Source organism: Nicotiana attenuata, chromosome 2 (genome assembly GCF_001879085.1).
Source record: "Nicotiana attenuata strain UT chromosome 2, NIATTr2, whole genome shotgun sequence".
NCBI classification, from domain to species: domain Eukaryota; kingdom Viridiplantae; phylum Streptophyta; class Magnoliopsida; order Solanales; family Solanaceae; genus Nicotiana; species Nicotiana attenuata.
The window spans coordinates 13173367-13196467 of record NC_031990.1 but is presented as its reverse complement, the minus strand read 5'-3'; the positions used below and the strand labels follow the sequence as shown (position 1 = coordinate 13196467).

Here is a 23101-nt window from a genome sequence, read left to right as displayed (position 1 = left end):
AGCAGATATCTGTCCAGTTAGCCTCTGCACTGCTTTTACACTGTCTACGACGGTGATGTCTTCGATGGCCTTAATTTTATCGGGGTTGATCTCGATCCCTCGATTCAACACCATGAAGCTCGGGAATTTGGCCGAACCGACCCCGAAAGCACATTTCTCGGGGTTGAGCTTCATGTTATATTTCTTAAAAATCTCGAACGTTTCCTGCAAATGAGCCAAATGGTCCTCTGTGCGCAGGGACTTAACTAGCATGTCATCGATATAAACTTCCATTGACTTACCTATTTTTTCTTCGAACATCTTATTTACTAGGCGTAGGTAAGTAGCTGCAACATTTTTTAGCCCGAAGGGCATTACATTATAACAATATGTTCCATACTTGGTGATAAATGAAGTCTTTTCCAGGTCCTTCGGGTTCATTTGAATTTGGTTATACCCGGAATAGGTATCGAGAAAGGTAAGGATCTCATGGCCAGTCGTGGCGTCGATCATGCGATCGATGTTAGGCAGTGGAAAGAATCTTTGGGGCATGCCTTGTTAAATCTTTATAATCTACACGCATTCTAAGTTTGTTCCCTTTTTAGGGACTACGACTACATTGGCTAACCATTCGGGATATTTTACCTCCCGAATGGACCCTATTTTGAGAAGTTTAGTTACCTCATCCTTTATGAACACGTGCTTTACCTCGGACTGGGGCCTTCTCTTTTTGTTTCATCGGTTTGAACCTAGGTTCAAGGCTTAGCCGATACGTCGTTATCTACGGTGGGATCCCTGTCATGTCTAAATGGTACCAAGCAAAACAATCTATGTTATTAATAAGATATTGAATAAGATTTTTCTTGAGTTCGGGGGTTAATCCCGTTCCCAGGTATACCTTTCGCTCAGGCAGGTACTCGATCAATATAGCATGTTCCAGCTCTTCGATTGATATGGTGGCCCCGAATCTTCGAGAACAATAAAATTTTGAGGAGTTAGAAAATCCTCTTCTTCTTCTATCCCTTACTTCCCTGATTCGGTCGAGGCTGGTGGCTATGATTACTATTTGGCTTCCTATTTTCCTTTGATGCTCGACCTCATCGATATCGGTGTTACCTCAGCAACCGCAAACATTTCCTTTGCAGCATGCTGAATATGGGTCTCTATGGAATGTCGACCCTACCGATGATCATATGAATGACATGCTAGGGTTCCTCCTGTTCATTTTTCCTGTTGGCGTCCCTTTCTCTAAAATGATTCTTGGCTCGATCACTGAGGAACTCTCGTAATTGGCCCTCATTGAATCGATTGGCTACCTCCTCCCTCAATTGTCTGCAATCCTCGGTCTTGTGACCATGCATGTCGGGATACTTGGACATCAAATTTGGGTTTCTTTGGGAAGGATCGATCTGTATGGGCCCGGGCCACCTAGTAACTTTGATCCTTCTGATTGTCGTTACAATGCCCGATGCGTCGATGCTAAAGTTATATTTCGAAAATCGAGGTGCCTCTGCGGGATCGGTATGCTTATCAAAACCACTTTTGCTCATAAGTCCCTGAGAATTCTATCCTCGATCACTTCTCGATCATTCCGGGCGGCATTGCGTCCTGAACCATTGTTCCTTCGATCTGTGGTATATGGTTGATATCGTTCTCTGTTCGACTTTGGCTCCCTATCGACGTCCCTCTGGGTTTTAACTGCCGACCTGTTTGGATGTACTAAACCGGAAGGGGCTCCTAATTGGTCGTCGTCGACCCTGATCTTCGATTTATATCGATTGTACACATCTGCCCAAGTCACAACTGGATACTCGATCAAATTTTGTTTCAACTGACGTGATGCTATCAAACTTCGTTTGTTCAACCCTTGAGTGAAAGCTTGAACGGCCCAATCATCTATGACCGGTGGCAACTCCATGCGTTCCATTTGAACTCGGGATACGAACTCCCTCAGCATTTTCTTATCCCTTTGTCTTATCTAGAAAATGTCCGATTTTCTTATTGCAACCTTTATGGCCCCGGGGTGTGCCATTACGAAAGAATTTGCTAACATGGCAAATCAGTCGATGGAATTTGGTGGCAGGTTGTGATACCAAATCATTGCTCCCTTCGAAAGGGTTTCTCCGAACTTTTTCAACAGCACAGATTCGATCTCACCATCTTCTAAGTCATTTCCCTTTATTCCGCACGTGTACGAAGTGATGTGTTCATTAGGATAGTGGTCCCGTTGTACTTAGGTATGTCCGGATATGGAACTTCTTAGGAATGTGCTTCAGAGCCGCACTTTGAGGAAAAGGCTTCTGCACGAACTTTTTCGAATCCAAACCCTTTAGGATCGGGGGTGCCCTCGGTATCAGATCAACTCGGGAGTTGTATGTTTCTATTTTTTTATCATTATCATTGATTTTCTTCTCTCCTGACTCAATTCTTTTGGTTAGCTACTCGAGCATTTTCATTATTGCGGGATTAGTCCCCGATTCGTTACCATTCGACCTTTCTGGTACTGGCTCGGTACGTCGAGTGATTTCTGGGTCGACCCCACTTAGAGTCCTATGTTGATTTTGCAACTGAGCGATAGCGGCCTGCTGATCCTATAACATCTCGAATATCACCTGAAGACTAACTCCTCCGTCTCCTCTGCCATGTGTACCTCGACCACCAGATCGGCCTTCCCTGCGTACACTCCCTTCGGGGTTTACGCCTAGGTCCGCTTTTAGAGCAACGTGCGAACTGACATCGACTGGATCCGCAACCGGTGCTCCCCCGAGATTAGCCGGTGGCACCCCGGCTCCTAGAGCAATTACATTGTTGTTTTCCCCATGAGACCTGAGACCGTCATCTCCATGTGTGGGTGCGTTTTGTGAATTTGACATGTTTTAACCTGAGAGAAAAAATACTTGACAAGAACAAGCGTGAAATAATGTGTGTTATCAGAATCAACACTGAAAAATCACTATTATCCTTAGCCCCACGGTTGGTGCCAAACTGTTTACCCAAAAATTCGAGTTACAATTAAACTTATATTTTGGTTTTAAGTATATGTGATTCGATCCAATACCAATTGATAAACAAGGAAATAAATAGATAAATTAGAGAATAAAATAAATCAAACCAGTATGCAAGCCAAATTTCGACCTGGACTTGTGATAGCCTCAAGGTGTGATAATAGGAATAGCAAATGATAAGAAACTTTGATGACAGTAAGTGAAATAGCAAGAAAGTAAACAACGTATATTTTCTTATTAGTGAACAATGATTATTACAAATGAATGAGATCCCTCTTTATATAATAGGGGAATCCTAAATAAGGTACACTTCTAATTAGAGTAGAAAATCATATTTGACAACTGATTAACTGCCGAAGATCAATCCGTTCAGAGATTCACGCCACGATTCTCGATCAACTGCGGATATCTCGCCTTTTTCCGTTATCGAGTTACACCGATGTCCTCGAAGTATGCCTCTCTCCGGTCCGCAATCGAGGTCGACCTCGGCATCGTAGCTCTTCGACGTTACCTTCTTATCTTGACCAAAGGATGAAATCGGGTAGCGCCGATTTTCACCGTATACAATAAGGTTAGTAGGTAGTTGGGAGTTTCTTATTAGTTGCTCACCGATAGTCTTAGTAACACGCATGTCCCTTCATATTCTCGGATCTTATTATGTTATGTAGTTTTGTTTGTCTCAGGTGTTGTATTCTCTGTTGTTGTTATTTGGTACTACTTATCATTTATCTCCCTTTTTTTCTTCTCTTTCCTTTCTTGGTTTCGTCGTCCTCCTCCTCCTCCTCCTCCTCCTCCTCCTCCTTCTTTTCAAGCCGAGGGTCTATTGGAAACAACCTCTCTACATTTATTAGGTAGGGGTAAGGTCTGCGTACAGAGTACAAATCATCCTTCTTAGATCTCACCTGTTAAGAAATACTGGGTATGTTGTTATTGTTGTAATGGAAGTGGGAAAAAAGCGAAGCGAACCTCCATTTTTTTTATGTACAAAATTATAGACACTATTTCGTGACGCAGTAGTATTTATATAATGAGTTCGAAGTAAATAATGCGGTGTTCCATTGCTGGTTTCTTGCAAGGTAAAACGTTTTTTAATTTAATTTTTATTTCTTAAAACATGCGACCAAATTCAATTTCTCAATTTATTTAAAATCATTCCAGCAAATTATTATATTCAAAATTCTTTGAAAGTATTTTCCGAGAAACTGTCCAAACACATACGTATAGTGTGTGTTTGAACAGGATTTTCAAAAAAGATCTATTGGGAGATTTCTTTGACGAATAAAGTGTTTGTATTTTAAAATCTTTTTTCATATTTCTAAAATGAATCACGTTTCTGGAAAGTTTGGGCCTTCTTTCGTACGGAACCAAATATTTAGATTACTTTATTATTTTTTCTGAAATCTTCTTCAACCGAAAATCATTAGAGAAAAGTTATTTAGGTTTTGTCAAAATTGGAATACATCGCTTAGGCTTGATTTATTTAGTTACAACTTACAAGATATTATGCTTCATAGTTTTATCAGTTGCTAATTTTTCCTAAGAGTCACTTCTCTCGGAAAATAACAAGAAAGGGCAATTAATTTATTAAGCTGTTAATTATTTCTTCAAATTTGTAATTTGGCTGGGAAAGAACTTATTAGGGCAAAATATAAAATTGACCGATTAGCTGAAAATAATTGTACTCGTCGGCCAATATATACATACATACATATATATATTTAATCAATTTTTTTTAGCGTCTAAAAATATATACCTCTCGACTATTAAGGTCCGCTCGGGGTTATCTTTCTCCCGAGTCAATAGCAGCTGCTGCTTCTTCCGACCTGATTTTTTCAACTTCTTATAAAAACAAAAAATAATTTCTTTTATTATTTTTAAAACCACTAGTTACAAAAAATGAAAAAGGAATTCTTCCAAAACTTCGTTCACCTGTTTTGAAGCAATATGTGATGACACGCCGTGTCATCATGCCACATAGGTGCCATTTGGCATATATTAATACTATGTGGAAGCTTACATAAGATGAAGGCTAGCATTTGTGAGAAGATTCTAGAGAAGTAGGGACGTTTCCTTCGGAAGAACCTAGATCCTTTTGAATTTGCTAGGAAAGTCCTTGGAATTTTCTAGGCTTGTACAAAATTCTAGAGAAAGCCCCTATTTTGTAAATATTAAGTACTTGTGTAATAATTAATATTTACACACTAGCCCCTATAAGACTAGTATATAAAGGGGGGCCATTCATTTGTAATTCATCAGGCAAACAATTCAAGTTCTCTCTAATACAAAGTTTCCTTTAGTAATTCTCTTGTGTTCTTTCTAGTATTTCCTTAGCGATCTTGAGTGTAGTAAGACTGACTTGGCATAGAAAAAATGTAAGCAAGTTGTGCAAGATCGTGATCGAATTGTCAAGTGCCACACGTGTACTTAGTTTTAGTTAATTACTAAGGACGTGACAAATAGGACCTTAAACGTCACCCTTTTTTAAGGCCAAAATTTCACGGTATAGCCAGTTTTCGGACTGGTCAATCAAAAATAGCCAGCGTTTACCAAGTCAATGAAAAATAGCCACCGTTTTGCTGCAGTAGAGACAGGTCCAGCATAATATACTGGAGTACGGTGCACTTGTGTATGAACTCCAGCATATTATGCTGGACCGGTATACTTTGCTGGCTCCAGTATAATATATTGGAGACTGGAGCACTGGTGCTCCAAACTCCAGTATATTATACTAGACCATTATACTTGCTGGAACTCCAGTATATTATGCTGGAGTTCTAGTGTATTTATGCTGGAACTCCATCATATTATGCTGGAGTTCTAGCATACTATCCTGGAACTCCAGTATAATATGCTGGAGTTCAAGTATACTTATGCTGGAGTTCCAGGATAGTATGCTAGAACTCCAGCATAATATACTGGAGTATTTTCCGGGTTTTGAATAGTGTTTTCCCTCAGATTTATCTTTACATAAAAAGTGACTAAATTTCAATTACTTTTGAAATTAGATTATTTTTAAACGACCAAATGTAAATCTGGCTATTTTTAAAAATCCCCCATTTTTAAGTCCCCATTTGGCCATTTGGATAATTCACTTGTTGTTCGTGTAGGTCCATTTTAGAGCATTATATTTGGACTTTCTTTTTCTTACTTGAGAATTGAAATATCCTAAATTTTCAAAGAAAGGACAACCTTATCAACTACGTGTCATGTCCAATCTGAGTAAAAACACCTTCATTAAATAAATTAGTCAATTTTGGAAAAAGCATTACGCTAATCCCAAAGGACTGACTCCTTTTCCCTTATTTGTTGATATTTAACCAAATCATTGTAACCATCAAGAATTGCGAGACGGAATAAAATCCCTTCACTCTATCAACTATTTATTCAGTTGATTTTTATTGGTCCATTATACTGAAATTATATTTTTATTTTATTATTTGTCTAATATGTTTATACTAAATCAAGAGAAAGATTTTTCCTAAAAAAAGGGTAAAGCCAAAAGTGAACAACTTAAAATAGACGAAGGGAGTATATTATATTCGAGCTTGAGAATTGCAAAATTCTGATAGCGACCCTTTAATAGGTATTATTCAGCATTAATTTGAATTAGTTGGAACCGAAATGCAAATACAGAGAATTGGATCGGAAAACCATATTTAAAAAGAAAAGAAATCTATAAAAGAAAAATACTTCCTCCGTTTACTTTCACTTGGCATGTATACTAAAATAGATTTTCATTTTTACTTATCACTTTACGCAGATTAAGAAAAGACAATTTTTTTTTCTGTTATACCCACAATATTTATTATTCATTTTAAATTATTTTCTCAAACCCAATAAAATATATATTAATTAATATGAATATTACGGTAAATTATGTATTTTATTTATTATTTTTTAAGGAGCGTGTAAAGTCAAACGTGCCAAATAACAATGAACCAGAGGGAGTAACATAGAAGATGTTGAGGATAGTATAAACTGACAAATGTCAATCCCTCCATATGCTCTGTTAGTTTCATTACATGTGTCTCAGACAGCCAAATTCATTTCTCTTTTTAACATCTTTCTCGTAGTTCCATTCTGTACCACAACGCCTCACCATATCTCTCGTGTACCCTAGTGGTTGCCAGGTACCCCTCCAACTTGTGAGAAATTGCATTTACTCCTTTATAATATTCAAAATTCATCTTATCCAATTGAAGGTTCAATGGATCAAGACTATGTTAAATTGTTGTAATTCATTACAAGATATAAAGTTAGTGAACATAGCCTTTTAGTTATTTGCGTTAACAAAGTTATTTCTCTCTAATCAAAGTAATTGTTTAAAAGAATTTTGAGCTCTTCAAAAGACGGAAGTCTATGTAAAGTAAAAGAGAAAACGTTCCATATCAAATAAAAATGTTACACAAACTCATTAGATACAAAATTTAAGATGTCAATTATCGTATTAAAATAGTTTAAAATGAAGACTAATGGTGCAAGCGGAAAATCTTTCAAATTTTATTTATTTGTTGAAATTGCTCCTTTCAATAAGAAGATTTTATGTAAAGCATATTATTTAAAGGTTTAATCGCAACTGTACACATAAATCATGATTGATTAAAATATTATCATTTTTAATTTTTACAAACTTTAGCCGATAGCATGCGTGATATTCTTTTTAAGAACTCATCCTGCTAAAAAAAATACAGAAACATGAAGAGACAATATATGATGTCTTTAATTTCAGTTCACCAAATACTTTAACGAAAAATCTTGCGTTCGAGTTTTAAAAATAATTTTTTATTGTTATTATTGTAGAAATCACTATTATTTTAATAAATTTTACACGGCACAAAATACGAAATTGTCCGGGCTCTAAAGAAAGGTTCACTAATTGCTAAAATTACATAGACGAAATGAATCACAACAGTTTTAAACCCTAAATACACAAACCAAAAAAGAACATGGGTTCAAATTAATAATAATAAAAAAAATGATGTCTCTACAACTATTTATATAATCAATCAAACTTAAATTATTGGTCCCAATAGAAAAGGTGATATATGAGTGACCACATCTGAATATTCCTAATTAATTAAACATCCTTGTCTTGGAACTCTTTCATTAGAGACACCACCAAAAAGGGGCTATTCAGTCATACCCACGTGTCGCCCTATACCCTTTCTCATTTCTGCCACTTGTCCTTTGCTAAGTACTTTCTTTGTCCCCTCCACACTCAAAATCCATGCCCCATTTTCACCTCTTTTTCCCAACTTCTTAGTATTAATAATTTGTTTCATTATTCTCTCCCTTTTCCATTTGCATTTTCTGCTCCCTATTCTTCATGTTTTTCTTGATTTTATCACCACCCTACAATAGACAACAATTTTCTTGATTGTTTTTGCTTCTCCATTTTAAAAATCTTTTGGTGGATTTTTATAGTTATTGTGGAATTTCTCTTTATTGTTGCTGAGGTTTTCTTTAAATTGGGTGCAAAAAGACTTAATCTTGAAGCTTATATGAAGTTAAAGATCAGATTTTTCCATGTGGGTGTGTTTACGTTTGATCATGGAAAGTTTAAAAAATGTACCTACATGTGAAAATAGTTAAGTTAGATAGTGTAGTTATTTTGTGGTGGGGTTTATATGATTTTGATATGGGTGATGCAGCTGAGAGGAGGATGGAGAATCTTTCATCAGATACAAGCAGATTTTCAAGGGACTTGTTGCAAAGATTTATGGGCACTACTAGTTCAGAAAAATCTGAACTTGAGGATATAAATGAAGATGAGTTGAATCTTGGGTTGTCATTAGGAGGTAGATTTGGTGTTGACAAAACTTCATTAGTAAGGTCTTCTTCTATAGCTGCTATTTTACCAACAGTTAAAGATGATGATGCACTGAATTCATCATCATCATCACCACAAGTATCTTATAATCATAGCAGCTTGGTTAGAACTTCTTCATTGCCAGTAGAAACTGAGGCAGAATGGAGGAAAAGGAAAGAATTGCAGAGTTTGAGAAGGATGCAAGCTAAGAGAAGAAGGTCAGAGAAAGTACAAAGGAATTTAAAGGGTGATAATAAAGAAGTGGGAGATGAAAAGAGAGGGATTGAGATGAAGTTGAGAGGCAGAAAATTGGAGAGGGAACAGTATTTGGCTACTGCAAAAAAGTTTAGTTGTGGGTTGCCAACATTGGCTGCTTTTGGGGCAATGGCAAAAGGGAAAGGAAGTTATTTGAGTAATAAAATGCAAGGGCTTGGAAAACCAGCATCACATGAATCAATGGAATCTCAAGGTGGAAGTTCTTCTAGTATTTCTGAATTGGAAAGTAAACCTGCACAAGGTACAATAATTCTACTACGAGTTTAACTAATTATATACACCGACTTATAATGTTAGTTTTACTTAATCATTATGATGTGCTTCTTTGTTGCTATTGCTCTTCCTACAAATTTGATGGATCAATCAATTGTTTGGAGTTGACTATAAGACAATTTGGGCCGAGCTAGAGTGTCGGGAGCTGGTTCGGTTGAACACAGCAGCTTTGGTTCGAACTTTGCTACTAAAAAATCAGGTTTTAGCGACGGACAAATTCTGTAGCTAAATAGAAAAATCCGTCGCTAATCTCATTTGGCGACGGATTAGCAATGGATTATCATGATATTCTGCTAGCTACGAGTGTTTTAGCGACAGATTAGCGACGACGTTCATAGCTAATTCAAGTTTAAAATTCATTAAATATGTACTCCCTCTGTTTCATAATATATGAGGTAGTTTGACTCGGCATGGAGTTTAAGAAAAAAGAAGAATACTTTTGAAACTTGTGGTCTTAAAAATTTATGGGGTAAAAAGTTTGTGGGGCCATGACATTTGTGTGGCTATAAAAGCTTCTCATTAGGAGTAAATGCTAAAATGAAAGAGTTTAAAGTCGAATTATTTTCAAGCTTAGAAATATGTCATTTGTTTTGGAACATACTAAAAAGGAAAGTACCTCATTTAATGTGAAAAGGAGGGAGTATAAATTATTAATTTGGAATCCAGTAACTTAAAACGATTAGAATCACGAACCATAAACTTAGAAATTCTTGTTCCGCTCTAATAATAATTTTTAACAAAGTAGAGCACATGCACTTTTTACTTTGGTATTGAACAATCTTGATCCTTCTATGAGTAGTCTATTTTTGGCTCAGTAAGTGTGTTATCACATGTTAAATTACTGTAGTACGACATTTTCATTTTAATTTTATTTTATGAGGTGGTGGAAAAAGTCTTAGTGCTCTTGTTGAAAGCCTGCTGTTAAGATCTTCCAGATTTTTTGGCTTTTGCTTTATCTGTATTCACATGCATGTGTTTTTTTTTCTAATTGCCATTTGCCACGTTCTTGATTCAATAGTATGTTATTCAAACTTCCTTCTATTAGTGCCACCTTAGGTATTGTATTGAATGTTTGACTATTTAGAGGTACTTAATCTGGCAAATACTCCTTCCGGTTCACAATAAGTGTCCAATTTGCTTTTAGCACGCCCATTAAGAAAATACTAAATTCTATACAAAAATACCTATTATGACTAAACTACCCCTAATTAAACATTTAATGTGAGGAGTAAGAAAACTTTTTAGTGATATGTATATAGGGTTATTTTGTAAAAGCAAATTGAATTCTTTCTTGATTACATAACTGGACACTTATTTTGAACCAAAAAGAAAAAGCAAATTGGACACTTATTGTGAAGCGGAGGGAGTACTTTAGGTATTGTTACTACCTACTTGTTTAGGTAGGTGGCTTTTGGAAATTGGGAAAGAGCAGGAAAAACAAAAATATTAATGTACCAAAACAGATGCAGTTGGAAATGCTTTAGATAATAAATGTTGGTGTGGTTGATAAACCAAACTAAGCTCATTGAATATTCTTTTTTCTTTTAATTCTCATGGTTGCTTGGTGTTAATCTAGTAGGTTAGAAATATTTAGAAAATGTTTTATTCCAAAGAGTGATCCTGACAGTGGTCATTGCATTAAATAGCAATTATTTTGATTTTTAACTTTGAAATATTATAAGGATGTATTCCGTCTGTCCCAAATTATATGAAATTCTTATCATTTGGGACATCCCTAAGTATGTTGCATCACTCAGCTAGTGATATTATTGTGTATAAATTTCACGATTCTTATAAACTTTTAAACATTCATATCATTATTTGATGTTTTTAAATCATTGTTTTTATGTTTCTTTCACTTTTAAAAATTTAATGTTTAAATCAGCTTGACATCTTAGACTCAGTGTGCATTCAAATATAGTTCTATAAAATGACACAAAAGGAAAATAACATTAGAGAGCTGGGTTAGCCTTTCCATCTCTTAGGCAGCTTTTCACCCGCAAAAAATAAAAATAAAAATAAAAACAAAATCACATGGTGTGACAAAAGAAAAGAATAGGCAATAAGCAACATAAAATGCCTACCACCAATAGGTGGGAAATTTCTTGACAAGTTAGATAGTTGGCTGGTTAAGAATTTGTAGGTAACCTTAGTGCATTCGGCATTGAATTAGGTAACCTTTCGATATGGTAAATTTTGTTTATGCTGAAGTTGCTCTACATGGCTACTGAGTTCTAATAGTTTTTGAGCTTTTAAGTTTTATGAGTTTGTTTGTGATATAAAACATTACCTATTGCACATGCACCAATCTTCACTAAGATATTTTTTTTGAGAATCGTATCAGTGTTATATATCCTTAGCACACAGGCTGTGCTAAGATCCATCTTTACAGATTACAAAAAATATTTCCTTGTTCTTCTTACAAGGACTCTATGATGCCTAACAATGAATATATATCATCTACAAAACAAAAACAAAAATAGGCAATTTATCTTGATTTTCTGAATGGAGCTACTAATCCCTTAAAAACATTTTGTGTTTCTTTTCCTCCATATGGTCCACCATATGTAACAAGGAATGATGTTCCACCATTTTCTCTGCCTAAACAATTCAGCAGAGTAATTCCAGCATGATAACCGAGCCCCGGCAGTATTAGACATGATCCATTTCATTCTTTTCATGTTTAAGAATAGTTGCCAAAGTAATTCAGTAATCTTACAGTGCAAAAAGAGATGACTATTACTCTCTGAATCCTTCCCACACACTTGAGCAAAGTTGCATTCCCGTCCTCTTCAAATTATCGTGTCAGACAAGCATTCCTAGCAAGTAACCACACAAAACATGCCTACCTTAAACGGTGTCTTCACTTGCCAAACAGCATTCCAGTGCCAGCTCTCTCTCTACTTGTTTGTTTCTTGCTTATCATTTTGATCTAATACATTTTCGTTTGGGCTTTTTGTTATTTCCATGCCAGCTCTCTCTCTCTGTTGAATAAGAATTACACCATTTGTGTTTATATTGTCCAATAATGGATTCATATATCTTCCATACCTTTTAAGTGTTGCGACATGCATGCTAATTGAGGAATGACAAGATTCAAAAGTTTCTCATCATACGGGGCAAACAAACAGGGAAAAGGAGGTCACATAAAATGCTAGAAAAGAGGAATTTATTGAAGTTGCTTTCTGATATTTTCTTTTAAAATGTAAACCACGATAATGGACTAAATAGAAAAATGAAATTGCGCTGGTTCCATTGATGGAAAATATTCATTTGTTGAAACAGGTTTACATTGTTGAGTAGAGGAGAAGTTAGTAGTTAATATAGGTGCTGACAAACTTCAACCTTCTGTCATTTCTCTGATAGAGCTTTTTCAGGCCAAAAGTTCCATTCACTGTAGTTGTTATCATTTTGCATGATGTGTTCTAAGGTGAACACAATCATTAGGTTTCTTATTATACTTGTCATACAAAGCTTTCGCATTATATAGGCATTAATCGAATAACATTATTATGGCTGAGACTATTCATTTTCTTGATGGAAATTACTGTGAATGCTCTCTTCTGGATTTTTCGTTTTAGAAAATATGCATTGAACAAGTTATTTAATAAGGTCGGATCAAGGTATTACTCTTGTGCTGCTGACCAAACCTGAATGAGCTATTTGCAATAAAGTGGGAATATGCTTGAAAGGAGCTCTTATCATATATGATTGTTGTATTCGATAAGTTTGCTGTTGTCTTACTTAAAAATTTGAAAATCAGGTAAAATGGTTGAAAACTTCTATAGTCTTTTTTCCTAATCATGTATACAACCTTTTGGATACTTAGAATGTTGGAAAAGTTGTTTATGATGGGCTTCATCTGATTGGGAAACTTCCCAAGAGCCATTATTAAACTAAGTTTACTTCAGAGATTTTGGATCAGAATACAATTCCGATCCTTAATTTATTTCCATGTCGGATACACAATATCCATCTATTGTTAATTTCTACATCAAGTATACAATTTCCTGAAATTACAATATTTATGTAGAGAATGAAGGAAGAGGACCGGATAGCTTCTTGCTTCCTCTACTTAGCTACTTGCTCATCTTATGTCTGTAGAGGCACTCAATATGAGCTGGCATACCTCTTTTGACTCATATACCTATTTCTTCCTCTCTTCTGTCCCTATGCGACCTTTATTTTCTGGCTATACGAGATCAGATTATAATGAACTTGAGCAGTAGTTGCTGATAAGCAGAAACTACTAATTTGTATTTTTTTTCGAACAGATCGTTCGCGATTGTAATGCTAATCGACAAAATATATTTGCAATCATGGGATCCTTAACTCGTGAAAGTACATTATTTCCTTTTATGGATATATTCATCCAATAGGCTATCAACTTTCGGTCTTCTTTTGGTTTGCACCTTTGGAGACAACATGTTTACGCTGTTAGGTTTAGTCAAACGATATAAGACTGAACAGTTCAATAGGCTTCCAACAAGGCTGGACACCCGTGCTATTGTTGTTCCTTCATCATATCAAACAAAATGCTTCAGAAACAAAATATGTTTCTTTCGGCACATGCATATCTTCTACTGTTTCCAGCTGCTAGGTTTGACTTCAATTAGGTGCAAAATATTGGTCGTTGGTTGTGATATAGTTCCGCATACATGTTTTGCATGAATTCCCGCTGACAGTCACCTTCTTTTTTTTTCCCCTCTATGTTTCTATCTTATGGTTTCTTTTTAAGTATATTGTTACGGCTTAACTGCTGAATTATGCTTTTCCATTTTAAGCATACATCTCAGAGAATCATAATGTGTTCTGGATTTATCTGGTTTTGAGGGTATTCATGCAATACTAGCTGGAGCTTCTATATTAGAAAAGGAGGTAATGGGTGGTGTGAGGGTGGACCCGAGCTGATATACATTCTCTAGACATCAGTAACCATTTATGGTTTCTTTATGTTTATGGCGCCAGTACCTTTCGAAGTCTTGTAAGGTTGCTTGTTCATTAGTTTGTTCATGTGTTTGTTAATGCATTATCTTTCTTAAGGTGGTCATATAACCTCAACTAAGTTCTGGAGTTAATAATGCGCAGGCAAAAAATTGTGCATGCATATACATTCCATTATGCTTTCACGTTTTTCCTCGCATCCATTATATCTCCTTTTTCTTTCAATACGTGGACAAATAAAATATTCTTTGCAGGGTCGGCTGAGGCGAGCCCTCCCAGTATCCAGTCATTACAAGATGGATGTGGTCAAGAAATTGGTTCCTCTGGGACAAAAATGAGAGTTATCGGAAGCAGAACACCGAGAGATCATGAGATGGAAAGTCCATGTAACAAGCTTGATACAACAAAGAGTCAAGTGCAGGAAACTGGAGCAAACGCGTTAGGAGATATGCCATGTGTTTTCACAAAAGGAGATGGTCCTAATGGGAGAAGAATAGACGGAATATTATACAAGTATGGTAAGGGGGAAGAGATTAGAATTATGTGTGTTTGTCATGGAAGTTTTCTGTCGCCAGCCGAGTTTGTCAAGCATGCTGGAGGTAGCGACGTTGTTCACCCTCTTAAGCATATAGTTATAAAACCCAATCCTTCTCCCTTTCTGTGACCACAAAGAATGGTGATACATTGCCTTTCGCGCAGTGTTGATGGAATTAAGTTCATAGAATACAACATGCATATCAATAACTGCCACTTTTTCTCTCTCTTTTTCTTCGAATTCTTCTCGTGAGGACTAATTATATCTATGGACTTGAGCACATCTTGAAGGAATACATCTCGAAGAAGAAAGTTTTTGTAATGTGTCAATGTGGATTCATTTTATGAAAACTGGAGCAATGTCATCCTTAACCTTAGTTCAGTTTCCTTTAAACTGTGTACGTATGAGTAACACTTGGATATTGATCCTAATATCCTATATATAGCGTATACCTGTATCATGTGCTGTAAAATGTAGGTAGAAATTTGGTTCTAGATGTAAAATTAACAGCACCGAGGAGAATAAGATAGTATAAGATAGTATTATAGAGAGACAGGTTCAGGATTTAAGTTTTAAAGGTTTAATTATTAAGATTTTTAGCACTAATTTATTTCATTTTATAATTTTGGGTATATATATATATATATATGGGTAGCTTTTATTTAAAAAAGTTAAATTATCTAAATGTCCTTTAAAAATATCCTAAATGCTCTGCTTACAATTTGTTTTTTAAAACAGTCCTCATCTGAGAATGTGCCTTTTCTTTCCAAAAAAGGTCTCATTTAAGAAATGACTTTGGGTTTTTAAAAATAAAACAAAGGAAAAAATTGAAAAAAGGCTGAAAATTGAAGAAAAAAGGATAAATGTGGTACATGGCCGAAGAGAGGACATGCCATTTTTTATATTTTCTAAGTTTTTGAAACGTTACAAACATGCTGTTAAAAACATGAGCGTGAGATGAGCATGACAGGTGGGTTAAACTTTTTTCTTGGTTATACAGATTAAGCAGGCACATACTTGAACTATGATTCATCAGCAAAAGTATATCAGAGAGCTCTGGAAGAAATTCAACATAGAATCCTCAAAGTCAAATGATACTCCAATTGCCATTGCCACAAATGTTGATTAAGATGAAGAAGGGAAAAATGCGAAGCAAAAACTATATAGAGCAATGACTGGATCACTTCTGTATCTCACTGAAATCAGGCTTGACATTGTGCTCGTGTATATGTGTAAGGTTTCAGGCAAATCCCAAGGAATCCCATTTAAAGGCAGTTTATGCCTGTGGTATCCAAGAGAATACAATTTTGACTTAGTTAGTTATGCTGATGCTGACTATGCAGGTTTTCATGTTGACAGGAAAAGCTTTTTTGGAATAGCTCACTTTCTAGGTTCTTTCCTTATGTCCTAGGGGAACAAAGAAGGAGAACTTAGTGGCCGTATTTACAGCTGAAGCAGAATATGTGGTAGCAACATCATGTTGTGCACAATTGCTATGGATATGGTAACAACTTAGGGACTATGGTATTTTTATTGATTGTGTTCCCATTTTCTATGACAATACCAGTGGCATAAATATTGCTAAGAATCCATGTCATCATAAGAGAACCAAATACATTGACATCAAGCACCACTTTCTCAGAGATAATGTGGAAAAGGGAAACATCTTAATAAATTTTCGTAAAACTAAAGATCAAATTGCTGATATTTTCATTAAGGCACTGAGTGGGGAACAATTTGAAAGAAACAGGCTGGAACTAGGGTTAATTAAGTCTTCTCACTAAGTTGAACTCCAATGATTGGCTAGCAAAAATAATAGTTGTAGATGTCTGAGTAACTAATACCTGATCCAGTCTCATACTTTGTTTTATGTATACAAACTTGCCTTGAAAGTCTAACTGATGTTGATGTCTTATGATATTACCTTATTGTTTCTGAAGCTTTATTGTGGAAAGGACTAAGGAATTGCAAAGGAGTTGGTCCTTCAACCCAGGTACGTGCCATCTCGTCAAAAGCCTATTAAAACTTAATAACGAAAATACTGGTGTAATCAAACTTCCTAGATCCAAAGGTGAGAAAGCTAAGCCAAGGAAGAATGTGAAATCCTATGTTAGTTCTGCACCACCACTTGTTATTTCTCAACTTTCATACATTGGTATTTCAACACCACTACTGTAATGATTCGACTGGTTGTTTTGCTTTCTAGATTCCCTCTCCCCTAAATAAGACTTCCCGTATGTACTTTTACTGTTTTACGACTTGCGGGGATGATTAGTTCGGGATTTGGAAGGGTTCGGGTTGAAATCGGAACACTTGGTTCCCTAAAGTTGGCAAAAAGGGATAAGTTTGACTTGAGTCAACATTTTGAGTAAACAATCCTGGAATCGGGATGTGACGGTTCCAGTAGGTTCGTATGATGATTTCGGACTTGGGCGTATGTTCGGATCGGGTTTTGGATGATTCGGGAATGTTTTAGCGCTTAATATTGAAAGTTGGCATTTTGGTGAATCCCACAAGTTTGGGTTGAAGTAGATTTTTATGTTATCGTCGTCTGTTTGGGATTACGAGCCTGGGAATAGTTCCGTATGGTGATTCTGGTCTTAGGACCGCGTCCGGATGTGGATTTGGAGGTCCGTAGGGTCATTCTGGGGTCATTTGGCGAAAGTTGGAAACTTGAAGGTTTTTGAAAAGTTTGACCGGGAGTGGACTTTTTTATATCAGGTTCGGATTCCGATTCCGAAAGTTGGAGTAGGTCCGTAATGCCATTTAGGACTTGTGTGCAAAATTTGAGGTCAGTCGGACGCGATTTGATAGGAATCAGACGTGCGGATGTGTTTTTAGAAGTTTGAGTTTTCATGATTTGATTCATGCATTTTGGCGTCCGATTCGTGCTTTTAGATGTTATTCCGGCGTTTCGATCACACGATCAAGTTCGTATGATATTTTTAGACTTGTGTGGACGTTTGGTGTGAAGGCCCGAGGGCTCGGGTGAGTTTCGGACGAGTTCGGATGGATGGGAAAGACTTCAGTCTTCTGGATTTTTTTTGCTGGTGTCTCAAGTATCGCAAATGCGAGATCTTCTTCGCATTTGCGAACCTCGCATTTGCCAGACAGGCTTCGCAATTGCAAAGAAGCCTAGTCAAGGCAGGAGTCGTAATTGCGAGATTTTCAGTCGCTTTTGCGATCAACCTTCCTTCACATTTGCGATGTTGTGGTCGCAAATGCGACCTTGACAGTTGGGGCTCAACTTTGCATTTGTGAAGGTTTTGTCGCATTTGCAACCTTCGCATTTGCGAACAATGCGACACCTGTGACATGTGCAACAACTTTTAATTACGGGACTTAGCCTTATCTCCCTCATTTCTCACTTGGACTTAGGCAATTTTGAGAGCATTTTTGGGAGAGGTTCCATCAATATCAAGAGGTAAGTGATCCCTAGCAACTCTTTAGCTAAATACACGAATCATAAGTAGATTTAACAAGGAAAATGGTGGAATTTATGGGATTTCGAGGAAAACCTAGGGTTTTGATAAAAATGGGATTTAACCATGAAAATGACTATGAAATTGGGTAAAAATTATATATTTGAGTTTGTAAGGTTATGCGCAATGATTATCTTCGAAAATTTCCAGAATCCAGGCGCGTGGGCTCGGGGGGGGGGGGGGGGGGTTAGAAATCTTCCAATTTGGGTTGGGTAATTACTCTAATAGTTGAATTATGAACTTTTGAACATGTATTGATTAATTTATATAACATTTGTCTAGTTTCGAGTCATTTGGCACCGAGTTGAGGCTTTAAAGTGAATTTGAGGCTGGAATGCAAGCTTTGAGACAAGGTAAGTCTCTTGCCTAACCTTGTAAGAGGGAACTCATCCCCTTAGGTGTATTTTCGTTGTAAATTACTTGTGTGGGGAGCTACGTATGCACTAGGTGACGAGAGTCTGTGCGTAGCTATATTCCATGTGATGTCCGGGTAGTCTTAAGTTTACATCATGTTTAGTTAACAACGTTATTTGATTATGCATAATAATTGTCTTGATTAGAGATGAGATTGAGAATTTTGAGATTTAATGTTTCTAGTTTAGACTTCTTATTTTTGGAAAGAATTGAATAATTATATAACAACTTTGAGAAATCTATGTTCACTCGTGTCGCAAGATTTTTCGCGAGCGTGGTAAAATCCACTACTCTCATGGAGCGGGCCGTTCGCCTCGGCAGGTTAATATATGCATCTATGGTTCGTTCCGTTCGATCCTCGACAGTGCACACAGTATATATATATATATATATGTATATATATATATATATACATATATATATATATATATATCTGTGTGTGTGTGTGTGTATTTTGGATCTGGCTGTTCGACCTTGGCATAATTCGTGCGCGATAACATTGGAGCCCATTTATACTTGATATCATTTTATTGGCTTGAGAGGTTAAATGGTTAAATGCTGGATATTGATTTGGGATTTACTATCGGTGAAAGAAGTGTTTATTTATTGCTTGTTATTGAGTTTCATTATCATTTATACAACCCATGCTTATATACAGCCCTCGTCACTACTTCTTCGAGGTTAGACTAGATACTTACTGGGTACATATTGTTTATATACTCACGCTACACTTCTGCACTAACCGTATAGGATCTGAGGTAGGTGCACCTGGTTATCATCCTGGTGCGCACTCCTGATACTTCGAGATTTTGCGGCGAGTGCCCTCCGAGCCAGTTCTGAAGCACCCGAAGTCTTTCTTTTGCTTTTGCTTTCTGTCTACTTTAATTCAGACAGTAGTTTAGTATTTTTTTGTATATTCTACTAGTAGCTCATACACTTGTGATACCAGGTCTTGGAAATTGTGCTAGTAGACACTTGATAATTTTTTATTAATTACTTCATCTCATTTTCCCTTAAAATTGTTTATTTCTCATTTTATTAAATTTTCACTTCTTATTTGCTCAATAATTAAAAATCAATTATTTCTAAATTGTTAAAAGAAACAATCACATGCTTAGTTTACTGTTGGCTTGCCTAGCGGTAACGTTGGGTGCCATCACGGCCTATAGGAGAAATTGGGTCGTGACAGCATGGTATCAGAGAACTAGGTTCATGTAGGTTTCACAAGTTATTAGAGGGACTAATAGAGTATTGCGGATCGGAGTGGAGACGTCCGTACTTATCTTCGAGAGGCTATAGGGTGTTAGGAAATTACTCTTTCTTCATCTCCTATCGTGTAGTTGATATTATACTAAGTATCTTTCTCTTATTCTCTCACAGATGGTGAGAACGCGCGCGTCAGACGTACCCGACCATGGAGGAGTTGCTCCCCCTGTTGCTAGAGGCCGAGGCAAAGGTCGAGGGAGGGCTCCAGCCCGTGGTAGGGGACGAGGACGTCCCAGAGTTACTCCAGCTATGCCACTAGTGAGTCTAGTAGAGGATCCTATTATTGAGGAACAGGGTGAGGTGCCTGTAGCAGAGCCAGCCCCAGTGGATTTCATGTCCGCACCGGGATTCCAGGAGGTCATGGGCCGTATGCTACGGTTCATGGACACTTTGACTTAGGTTGGTTTATTTCCAGCGGACCCAGCCACATGTCAGGCGGGAAGGGGTGCACAGGCCCCTACAGCTCAGGCTTTTGGGCATGCAGCTGCCATGTATCAGACCCCAAGCGCACTACCCGTCGGTGGAGCCCAGCCAGTGGCAGAAGCCATACCTTAGCACAGATCAGCTGCGGGCGACGAGCCGCAGAAGCTATTGCGCAGATGGACTAGGCTAGACCCCCTGTCTTCGGAGGTGAGCGACATGAGGACCCCCACTACTTCATTGATCGGTGCAGGGACAGACTATACAAGATGAAGAAATTGGAGTCCCATGGGGTGGAGTTTGCTACTTTCCAGCTGGAGGGCAGGGCCTATAGGTGGTGGCAGTCTTATCTTCTTGGCATTCCAGCAGGTTCTCCTCCCTTGACTTGGGAGCAGTTTACACGCATCTTTCTGGATAGATATATTCCACCCTCTCAGAGGGAAGAGTTGCAGTTATAGTTTGAGCAGCTCCAACAGGGTCAGATATCAGTGACCGATTATGAGGCGAGATTCTCTAAGTTGTCTCATCATGCACTTATGATACTTCCTACTAACGCGGAGAGGGTACGAATGTTTGTTGTGGGGTTGCACTCAGGTATCCAGGCCAATATGGCCCGAGAGGTTGAGATAGAGACTTCTTATCAACTAGTTGTGGAGATAGCTCAGACGATCGAGGGTGTCCGTCGGGGCCGAGAGCAGATGCCACGGGACAAGCGGTTTTGTTATTCTGGAGGGTTCAGTGGTGCCCCGTCTGAGAGCAGACGTTAGTTTGGGAACATATCCAGCACCGCAGCCTCCTCGGGGTGCTCCAGTGTGGCCCTATTTCATTGCCATGCCAGAGAGTTCCTGCCGCCCACCAGCTATTCAGGGTTCCTCCAGTGGGTATTCAGGCCACCAGGGTCAGACTTCAGGTCAGTAGTCTACCGCTCTGAGGGGTTGTTACGAGTGCGGGGATGCTGGCCACATGAAGAAGTTTTGTCCCAGACTTCGGGGCAAGGCAGTACAACAGGGTTCTTAGCCTATGATTACAGCACCAGCTGCCGCACCAACTGTTCGGCTGCCCAGGGGCGGAAGGCAGGTGGGTAGGGGCCGTCCTAGAGGTGGAGGTTAGGAAGGTGGAGGCAAGTCAAGTGGTGCTCCAGCTTGATTCTATGTTTTTTCTGCCAGACCAGATGTAGTGACCTCAAATGCCGTGATCACTTGTATTTTTTCTGTCTGCGGTAGGGATGCTTCAGTATTATTTGATCCAGGGCCTACATATTCATATGTGTCATATCTGTTTGCTCATTTCCTGGATGTTCCTCGCGAGTCCTTGGGTACTCCTGTTTATGTGTCCACTCCAGTAGGCGACTCTGTTGTTGTGGATCGGGTCTACCCGTCCTACATTGTTACATTCTGTGGTTATGAAACTAAAGCGGATCTCCTATTTCTTGATATGACCAACTTTGAAGTCATCCTGGGCATAGACTGATTATCACTGTATTACGCAATCCTTGATTACCATGCCAAGACTGTTACCTTGGCGCGAGTTTCCTAGATTAGAGTGGAAGGGTTCATCTGTCAATACATCTTGTCGGGTTATTTCTTTTCTGAAAGCTCGACACCTGGTTGGGAAAGGTTGTTTGGCTTATCTAGCTTATGTTCGGGATACTACTGCAGAGGCTTCGGTGATTGATTCAGTGCCCGTAGTACGTAAGTTCTCCAATTCATTTCCTTCTGATCTTCTAGGCATGCCACCAGATCGTGATATTGATTTCTGTATTGATTTGGCTCCAGGTACTCAGCCTATCTCTATCCTACCGTACGACATGGCTACGAAAGAGTTGAAGGAACAACTTGAGGAGTTGCTAGCAAAGGGGTCCGTCAGACCAAATGTATCACCTTGGGGTGCACCAGTGTTGTTTGTAAGAAGAAGGATGAAACTGTGCGGATGTTCATTGCTTACCGCTAGTTGAACAAAGTTACCATTAAGAACAAGAACAAGTACCTGTTGTCGCGTATTGATGATTTGTTTCACCATTTGTAGGGTGCTAGGGTGTTCTCTAAGATCGACTTGAGATCGGGGTACCATCAGTTGAAGATTCGGGATTTGGATGTTTCGAAGACTACTTTCCGGACTAGATATGACAATTATGAGTTCCTAGTGATGTCCTTCGGTTTGACTAACGCCCTAGTGGCGTTTATGGATTTGATGAACCGAGTGTTCTGGTCGTATATTGATTCGTTTGTCATTATCTTCATTGATGATATTTTGATCTACTCGCGCAGCATGGAGGAGCACGAGCAGCATTTGAGAGTGGTGCTTCAGATGCGGGAACAGAAGCTATATGCTAAGTTCTCCAAGTGTGAGTTCTGGTTGGATTCTGTGGCATTCTTGGGGCATGTTGTATCAGGCGAGGCCATTAAGGTTGATCCCAAGAAGAACGAGGCAATTTAGAGTTGGCCTCGTCCCACCACAACGACTAAGATCAGGAGCTTCTTGGGGTTAGCAGGTTATTATTGCCGGTTTATGGAGGGTTTCTCATCTATCACAACACCTTTGACTAGATTGACCTGGAAGGGTGCTCCGTTCCGATGGTTCGATGATTGTGAGGTGATCTTTCAGAAGCTCAAGACTGCATTGACTTCAGCATCGTTGTTTGTGTTGCCTTCCGGTTCGGGGATGTATACTATGTATTGTGATGTTTCACGCATTGGTT

The 23101-nt window shown here is 38.1% G+C and overlaps 1 protein-coding gene across 1 annotated transcript; it reads left to right on the top strand.

The window, feature by feature from the left end:
• On the top strand, positions 8208-15272 carry LOC109244451 (ninja-family protein AFP1-like). Its single transcript, XM_019411552.1, has 2 exons — positions 8208-9310; positions 14541-15272. Exons 1-2 carry the CDS (start codon positions 8551-8553, stop codon positions 14948-14950), a joined length of 1170 nt encoding a protein of 389 aa, XP_019267097.1. The 5' UTR covers positions 8208-8550; the 3' UTR covers positions 14951-15272.

Excerpts from the sequence above, each read along its gene's own strand:
- LOC109244451 (XM_019411552.1), top strand. The coding sequence starts at position 8,551 with ATGTACCTACATGTGAAAATAGTTAAGTTAGATAGTGTAGTTATTTTG. Across the intron at positions 9,311-14,540 it reads GGAAAGTAAACCTGCACAAG|GGTCGGCTGAGGCGAGCCCT; the intron begins GTACAATAATTC and ends TATTCTTTGCAG.